The sequence below is a fragment of the Silene latifolia genome, chromosome 10, assembly GCF_048544455.1.
Source record: "Silene latifolia isolate original U9 population chromosome 10, ASM4854445v1, whole genome shotgun sequence".
NCBI lineage: Eukaryota > Viridiplantae > Streptophyta > Magnoliopsida > Caryophyllales > Caryophyllaceae > Silene > Silene latifolia.
The window spans coordinates 6,878,830-6,888,287 of record NC_133535.1 but is presented as its reverse complement, the minus strand read 5'-3'; the positions used below and the strand labels follow the sequence as shown (position 1 = coordinate 6,888,287).

General features: G+C 37.1%; 1 protein-coding gene across 1 annotated transcript; it reads left to right on the top strand.

The window, feature by feature from the left end:
• Window positions 1-664: 664 nt before the first annotated feature.
• LOC141604896 (dihydrolipoyllysine-residue acetyltransferase component 5 of pyruvate dehydrogenase complex, chloroplastic) lies at window positions 665-4,286 on the top strand. Its single transcript, XM_074423452.1, has 5 exons — window positions 665-1,694; window positions 1,798-1,989; window positions 2,074-2,161; window positions 3,710-3,780; window positions 3,875-4,286. The coding sequence occupies exons 1-5, from the start codon at window positions 816-818 to the stop codon at window positions 4,061-4,063; spliced, it is 1,419 nt and encodes a 472-aa protein (XP_074279553.1). The 5' UTR covers window positions 665-815; the 3' UTR covers window positions 4,064-4,286.
• The last annotated feature ends 5,172 nt before the right edge of the window (window positions 4,287-9,458 follow it).

The window sequence follows — 9,458 nt, the reverse complement described above, 5'->3', positions numbered from 1 at the left end:
TTGGGATCTCATTGTTTCATTACCTTTTTTTTGGCAAAAAAATATACTCCCTCATATTCACTCGTTTCTTCACTTTCCATTTTGCACGAGAAATTATAAAATGATTTTGGACCACATAAAACACTCTACCTCACTTAGAATTGAATTTGGACCCCACAAAACCTTTGAAAAAAAGGAAAGATGAAAGAAAATCCGACTATCATAAAAATGAAAAGACAGAAGAAATGAGTGAATAGGAGGGAGTATAAAATTACATTAAATGGGTGATGATAAAAAATTAGTTTTAAAAAGTGGTTCAGACTCTTAACCCGGCCAGTCCAGTGCCGTACAACTGACCATCCCTAGTAAGAAGTAGATACCGAGACTCGATATCGCTAATTAGACCTAACAAACGAGGCAATTGCGTCGAGTTTGAGTCGGACCAATTCGAGTTCAGGTTACTCGTATTTGCAAGGATTCGAGTCGGACCAGGTTATTTTAGAGTGGGTTGTTATCTACTCCGTAGTTAGTTGATGACAATGACCAGTATTCCATAATTAACATTTGAGAATTTGAACACGGTCGGGTCAATTCAGATTCCGAGTCAGATTCAGATCTTTAATTCAAGTACAGTTCAAGTTCAAATCGGGTCAATTTTACGATGTCTTACCTCAAGTGATCCAACATTTGACAATTGAGAAATTAGTTGAGTTTGTTGAACTCTCCGCCCTCCTTTCGATGCATTCGAGGCTCACCTAGCCTCTTCCTCTTCCCTTCATCTCTTCCCACAAAACTCTCACTCACAATTCCACTCCCACCTTCAACAATCATCAACAATGGCGTCAAACCTTCTAACAAACCTCACCACTCCCTTCCTCCCTTCAACCCGCACTCTTACCCTTACCCCACCCTCATACCACTCAACCCGCATTTCCACCCGTACTCAAACCCGAATCCAAGCGAAGATCCGAGAAATCTTCATGCCAGCACTAAGCTCAACAATGACCGAGGGTAAAATCGTCTCTTGGATTAAATCCGAAGGCGATAAGCTCTCCAAAGGTGATCCCGTCGTTGTTGTCGAATCCGATAAAGCCGATATGGATGTCGAAACCTTCTACGATGGCTTCCTCGCTAAGATTATCGTTGATGAAGGTAATTCCGCTCCTGTCGGTTCTGCTATCGCTCTTTTAGCTGAATCCGAGGATGAAATCGCCGCCGCAATCGCCAAAGCCGCCGCGACAACCACCGCTACTGCCGACGTGTCCTCTCCGGCGCCACCGCAATCGGAATCGACATCGTCCGACGTGTCGCCGGCTAAAGTGACTTCACCGGTGGCGGTTGCGGTTGCGGTAGTGTCGGAGCATCCGGCGGCGGAGGGAGGGAGGAGAGTGGTGGCGTCGCCGTATGCGAAGAAATTAGGGAAGGAATTAGGGATTGATTTGGCGACGATTGTTGGAAGCGGTCCGCAAGGAAGGATTGTTGCGAAGGATGTTGAGGCAGCGGCGAAAGCGGCGGTTATTTCGCCGGCGATGAGTTCTCCGGTTGTTGCGGCGGTGAGTTCGACGACTTCAGCGGTTGTGGAGTTAGGTAAAACGGTGGCGTTTACGACAATGCAGAATGCGGTTAGTAGGAATATGGTGGAGAGTTTGAGTGTTCCGACTTTTAGAGTTGGTTATACTATCACTACTGATGCTCTTGATGCTTTGTACAAAAAGGTAGATTTCTTCGATGTTTGATTGATTTGATTGATTGATTGATTGCGTGGTTGAATTTGGGAATTAGGTTTGAAAATGTCGGATTTGTTTGTGAGTTTTGTAGGTTAAGGCCAAGGGAGTGACAATGACGGCGTTGTTAGCAAAGGCGACAGCGTTGGCTTTGGTTAAGCATCCGGTGGTGAATTCTAGCTGTAGAGACGGGAAGAGTTTTACGTATAATAGCCACATTAATGTCGCGGTTGCTGTGGCTATTGATGGTGGATTGATTACTCCTGTTTTGCAAGATGCTGACAAGGTTTTGATCTTTTGTTTTGCATTGTAATTCTGGTGTTTGTTTATCGTTTCTGTGGGGATTTTTCATTTTTGGGTGTTATTGTAGGTTGATCTTTACACGCTTTCGAGGAAGTGGAAGGAGTTGGTCGAGAAAGCTAGGGCTAAGCAGTTGCAACCTCAAGAATACAATTCAGGTACTCCCTACGACTTTCTAACATACAAGCATTCGTTTTGTTTGTTCAATGTGTAGTATAGTAGGCTATGTCGCTATGATATATGAATGTGTAGTATCGTAGGCCATGGTTACCAGATTCGCTATGAATACGCCCTTACTGATTCGCTCAACTAGAATGTGTGTGATATGTATTTTCAGTAAGCAACTTGATAGAATTGGCTTTTAACCCGGTAACCATGTCATAGACTATGATATGAAGTTATGAAGAGTACTTTGTTGCGAACTTGGAGTTGAAAAGCCGGGAATTGTTTATCGTAGGATAGGATTTTAACTATGTGTACCATGAATTGTTGGATACGGCCGTACTATTTTGCTAGCATGACGGTTTACGTTTGAAGGGAAATGCAAGGGTAGTAATTTTACAAAAGGGAAGGAGATTCTAACATGCAAGGTATTGTAGATAGTACCGTAGTTTTCACCATTAGGTTAAGGTCTCATTGGTACTTACTGTCGGAGTGTCAGCAAATGTGTTCTAAAGTGCCAAAGTGTTCTGTTTGGATTCAGTGGGGTGATTGGCCTTGAGGAAACTCAGACTCGTGTTGTCCTGCACAGAAGCAAAGGATCCGTGTTTATAGTCTAACCCTAAACGTTGCATTTGATCTGTACAAATAATAAGATTTGTGAGCCTGCCTTCAAATCATTTATTCAAGGGAGAGGAACTAATTGGGAGAATGAAGACACGACACAATAGTTCGAGGGTTTGTTTCAATAGAATGTTAGCAGAGAATGGCCGGCGTGGGGTTCACATTAGATAAACGTATTTGATTCTGATTGACAGCTTTATCACCGTGTTTATACTAAAACCATTTTAAGGGAATGTGTAAGGCAGTAATCTGGTTGCATGAGCTTGCTCTATTTTGCTGGTAATGAGAAGTTGATGATCCAAACCTGAAAAGATGCTAGTTTAACTTTAGAGGTGCAAATTAGGCTTCGTGATCTCAGTCAATAATGAAGTGTTCCATGGCATATATGAAGTTTTGAACTTAGACTTAGTTACGTACTACGAACTACGAAGTATATATGTAAAATGGGTGTTTGTAAATCCTATCAATACAGAATTCAGTATCAGTCCTAGGAATATGCCCATGGACTGACTGTATTACTCGAGACTCTCCATGTGACTTTCCTTACCTGTGTTGGACAGTTGACACTGTCGGAAATATGACAGACACCATTTTAAACAAAACCTGTTAGAATTTTCATAGATTAGTAGAGCCCGATACTTGGACATGCACTCGTTTCACAAGCCCGTCTCATGAATTTGAGAGGCCATGTCCCAAATGTTACGGTGAGATTCCAATCAACACAATAAGTATCCCAAATTAACCCACGACAAAGAAATGCAGATACTTATCAACCCACCTTAAATAAGACGCATGGAATGATGCTACTTCTAACAAAGTCTAACTTAGGGGTTGTTATTTTTCCGAGATATGTTCTTCAAACCTATTGAACATGTTATTAGAATGTGTCCTCAATCCTCATATGACTGCTACTCTTTCTTCAGGCACTTTCACCCTATCAAACCTAGGAATGTTTGGTGTAGACCGATTTGATGCCATTCTTCCACCTGGAACTGTAAGTTGTTCATTTTTACTACATTATGGTCTCTTTTTCAGCATAAAATATAAATTTGCGGGCAATTATATATTTCGATTTTGATTTAAATTAGGGGGCGATCATGGCTGTTGGCGCATCTCAACCCTCAGTAGTTGCCAGCAAAGATGGTCGGATAGGCATGAAGAGCCAAATGCAGGTGAACGTTACTGCTGATCATCGTGTTATATATGGTGCTGATCTTGCCGCTTTCTTGCAAACTCTAGCTCAGATCATTGAAGACCCTAAAGACCTTACACTTTAGTTTTTTTTTTTTTTTTTTGTTCCTTTCCAGATTTGGCATTCTTTTTTTTTCTTCTTTTTTTTTTTTTTTTTTTTTAAAATCAGAGATTTCGACTTTCTTCATAGTACCGAGAATATTTTACAAGAATTGTAGACTGTTGAGAGAGTGAAGAAAATTAGCAGTTAATGTTTGTGTAACACTGTTGGATTATTTATTTTTAATAGAAAATTGCTGGCTTTGCTTCTCTGTGTCAAATTTTCTGAGAAAACCCCCAAACTCCCCCAAGTGCATATTGTGATTAAGAAGTAGAACAAGAAAGGGTAACTCTTTTTTTTTTTTTTACTGAAATTTAATTTGATTAAATTGACTTAATTTAAATTAACTTAACCTAATTCAATTTACTTAAGTTACATTAATTTACCATGAAAGAAATTAAACTAAGATAATTAAATTAAATTAACCTAATTAAATTTAAATTAAACTTAAAACTAAATTACTTTAATAAATTAAATTAACTTAATAGGTCCAAACTGCACTAAACTTGTTTCTAACAACTTATATTAATTCTTGTTTCACTTGAAGCCGATCTTACTTATAATAGTCTTAAACTTGTAACTTAATAAACAGTTGTATAATTCATTAACCGAAATGTACAATAAGCTCCCATCTCAACGTATAGTTTCAAGTTTCAACCCTCATTGGGAAATTGTACTCCAAATAAGCTTATACATTCCTCTGATTCCTTTTCCGCGCATGCGTCAATTCATGCAAGTGTTACAAAGTTCGTTGAATCGTTGGTGTGCTCCCTGTAACTCATCTTTCACATACGGAGTAGTTAAGATAATTCATATTTGCCCAAAGTTTTTAAAAAGCTATTGAGATTCACATAAAGTATAGTTGGCTTTTACTCCCTTTTTCTTTTTCAAATGAGCACACCATATCATACGTGAGAATCAAACCTCCCAACTTCTTGTTAGAGTAAGAGAGCTTTTATCATCTGAGCGACTCTTGTTCTCAAAAAAAGCATTGGCCTAGAATCTTCTAGAAAAAAGTATTGGCCTAGAAGTATAGAACTAGAATGTTACACCAAGGTACTCTCGTGCCTAGTCTACCGTTCTCTACCAACACGTCGTTGATACCCGAAGAAGTCATCTCTTTTGTAGTAGTTTTTATCTAAGTACTTGTACTTCGTTGTTTTATGTTGTCGTTTATAGGTATGGTATAGTAAGTCATACCACTACAATGTAAAACTCGAATCTTTCCACTTGTCAAAAAAAAAAAAAAAAGGTACTCAGCTCTCTAATTTTCGGTAAAAAAAAGAAGAAAAAATAGGGGTTAGAAAGTCGACAACTATAATACTGTATATAATTACTCACATAATAAAAACTGCAAAAAAAAAAATGGAAAGAAAAAGAAGTCAAGATCAATGATAATTTGTACTAAGAATAGTCCATAAATGCTACAAGAGGAAGGAGGAACAACTGTGGCCTAGCCAAAAATTCTAGAAACGTTAATTTGCGTTTAAAATACTCCTATCAAGTTTTTCATTTCCACTCTTAACAATCGATGTAATTTCGGACGCAATTTTCATCTTGGTCATTCTAAAATAGTATATTTAAATTCCTAACATAAAGGTAGGGCCGTGTTCATTTGATCCACTTTTATCCTGCAATTTACAAGAGTTATTGAGACATTGAAATAATGTTGCTGCTGTTGTATTTGTGACATTTTGAATTGTAGACGAATATGAAGAATATAATATAATGGTATATAGTAGAAAGTTCAAAGTTGTGACTTGTGAGTTGTGAGTGTATAAGAAATTGTTAGATAGCGGTCAATTTATTCACTCATGACCTTTATAGCACTATTGACTTATAGTAAACCTAATGCAAGAAATCAACACACTCGAACCACTTAAAAGCATTGACTTGAGCTCAATCATTTTTAGTGCATATACACCGTATATTTATTCAATAACTCTCCTTATAATGGGTATATCTGCCACAAGTTTATAACGAGTCAAATATTACTCAGATGGGTATATACAATAAAAATTAAAGTGTCTAGAAAGTCACAAATGATTCGTCTTTATCTACCAATATGAGTTTTATTTGGCCCATCACAAACTTGTGACGGAAATGAGAATTTGTGAGATTTATTTTAGGTACTTTATGCTATTGCACCAAAGAAAATTATGTAGTTCCAAGATTAATTAGACCTCTTTTTCTACATTTCAAATTCTTAGTTTTTAATTTATAGGTCCTCCAATTCACCAAATTTAACTTAAAATTTCTAACCTTTTCTTTTATTCCCACCTCTATTTTAATTAGGTATTCAAATGTGAAAACCGTCTGAAATTAAGAAAGCTTTAAACAAAAATTGGGAGTTATAAATATTAGAACTCTCTATTTATCTCCCTTTCAAATTCTTAGTTTTTGTAGGTCCTCCAATTCACCAAATTTAATTAAGGTAACCCATCTTAGCCTATGTAGTTGTTGAACTACTTAAACTTTTGTCCTCTAAGAAAACACTACCAAACTAAACCATAACCATATGTAAACAAAAAAAAAAAAAACTACAATAACTTGATCATCAAGTATATTTTCATGGAAAGAGATGAGTTCACCTTCCCAATTTCGAGTCCAAGTTATAGTCCTATAGGTTCTCCTCCACTATGGCAACTATCGCCGACGGCTTCTCCTACACCTTCCTATGGACAAGCAAGAAAAGGGTATGGTGGTTATCCAATAAGTGTAATTGATCATAATGGCAACTTTAGTCCAAGAAATAGTTGTTGTTCATATTTAGAAGGAAGTTGTTTGTCGAAGAGATCGAAAATGGAGGAAGATGATGAAGATGTACAAGAGGAGAAGATGGATGTGTTATGGGAAGATTTGAATGAAGAAATGTGTATGAAAAAACATGGTGTAAGGAAGTTTGGGTTGCATAGTTTTTCAAAGAAAGGTAATAATGAAATGATTAAGAGTACTAATAATAACTTTGATTATGTTAATAATAATGTTAATAATATTAGAGGTGATGTTGGAAATGTGTTGAAGAGTAGTAAGAAACCAAGTATGGTTGTGCTTATGAAGGTTCTTAGAAAGTTTTTTGCACTTCAACAATTACAAAAATCCGTAAAGAAAAGGTAAAGCTATAATTAATCAATGTACATTTTTCGTGTAATCTTCTTTCTTATATATTTTTTTTTTTTTTTGTGTAAGCTGGGGTGTCTATCGTTGAAAGTTCATATGCAACAGTTCATAGAAAGGTATCTTATGTAATTGTTGATAAATTCATTTATATTGTAATAATTTACTAGAAGAATTCTTCTTAAGAATGAGAAATGGTGTCATACGCTAGTACTAAATCGATTAATCCAAATGTTGTTCTTAGAGGTTGAGATAACGGTACGTCGGTACTACCTATAAAAAAATCACTCATATTTTTATAAGATAATTAATAAAAAAAGATTCCGAGATGAAATGTTTCGAAAATTTCAACCATATGTGTTGATGAGAAATGGTGTAACATGTTACTTATGTTTAGTATATTTTAATTTCTTTTACAACCGGTGAACACCCCTACTTGTGACGGATACCATTTTCTCTTACAAAATACCCATGAGAGTTGAGTGGGAAAGCACATGGGGGTGTCCCACCTTGTCCCCTCTCCCTTTTTGTGAGAGGTCTTCAACGTCACAGGCAAGACGCTTTGTATTTTAGAAACCCAAAAAGTAGGATAAGTTTTCATTAATTAATATCATACGTAGGTTATTTAAGGATTTCCTATTTTTTTTTTTTTTAAGATGAGTACGGCATGGGTCCACTTAATTACTTCCGTAGAAAATATGGAGTGAAGAGGTCCATCCTATTAAAAAAAAAAACGAGGACAAGTAGAGCACAATAAGCTTCTTGTTTCTTTCTGCGCAACGAGCGCAATAGATAGTGGTATTACTTGGCAGTTTGGCAGTCTTGACGGAATATTCGTCTTAAATCTCAAAATGGGTCAAATACTCAATACTACCACATGGTTTTAATTGAGACAAAAAAAAAATCGCATTTTCTAGGCAACTTATCATGTGACCTGGTATGTATTTGACCTGTTAAAGGTTTAAAACGGATACCACCGTCTTAAACAAGAATTTGTGAATCACGTGGTATCGGAATTGGCTACAAGCACAACGTACTAGTAGGTCCACGGGCCCATGCCATGATGATTGATGAAGGATATCCATGAGTAAATGGGCCTATCCAACAATTGGACATATCAGATAATGCTTGCTTGCTGGACGCATAACAAATGAGAATAAATAACAATCCCTTGATAGTGTGTGTTGGGGTGCGGTCGACGGAGGCATGGGTTGAGTGTACCGTGGTGTATCACGGACATGCCTTGCAGAGCCGACCGTGGCTATCTGCGAGTGACCCTTGTGGGTGTACCATATGTCGAAAAGACATTTGGCGGTTATACCGGACACTCAAATGGCATCCAAAGTAGTGGTAGCCTGGTAGGGTAACTATAAGGAGCTTATGACACATTTATCTCATACTGACACAATCATTCTAGGTGGTCCTAAAATGCTGATTTAGAAGGCTATATAGTTCACGGTTTGGACGATTTTCAGGAACATCGTGGCGAAATCCATAGTTATAAGGGAGGTTTCTAAGGGCATATGATAATATAACATATTACTACATACTCCCTCGTACCGGACCAAAGGTAACACTTACTATAAACGGACGTATCACACCAAAAGTAACATTCCTTATTTGGGCCACAACATTACCAAGTTCTCCTTATATCCATTTGATATTTACACAAAATGCCATTACATACCCCACCTATTTTTTTCCTCTTTACCCTCACTTTTTCCACCTTTTCTTAAATTCTCTATTTTTCCCTATGTTACCTTTGGTGTGGTACGGAGGGAGTAGTACATTTGAGCTCGTATAACAGTACCAAAGTAAGTGTAGGAGCAACTAATTGTGTAGAGCATTAAGGCGAGTAGTCAAGTGATATTATTGTTGGTGGTTTTTGTGCCCTATGATGGTACCGTAGATAAAACTTTAAATGTTGGAGGATTTAGTGCTCAATACTATTGATCATATGTTCCACGATGTAAGAGAAAGCGACCTTAAATGTTGAAGATGGCACACTACATTAATGGCACTTGAACAAAAATTATAAATAAAATTAAGAACACTTGTTTACGGTGTCTTATGCAGTTATGCTGTGTGTAGTGTGCCATCTTCAACATTTTTATAGTGGCAATGCAGCAAGGTTAATTAATACCGATATTTCTGTATATGTCTGATCAGAACATCAAAGTGAGTAATCAGACATAATTTTCATACCTCAAATGCGAACCTCAGTCTCAGCAGCGTAATAAACAGCTAGCCGTTCAGACGTTCAG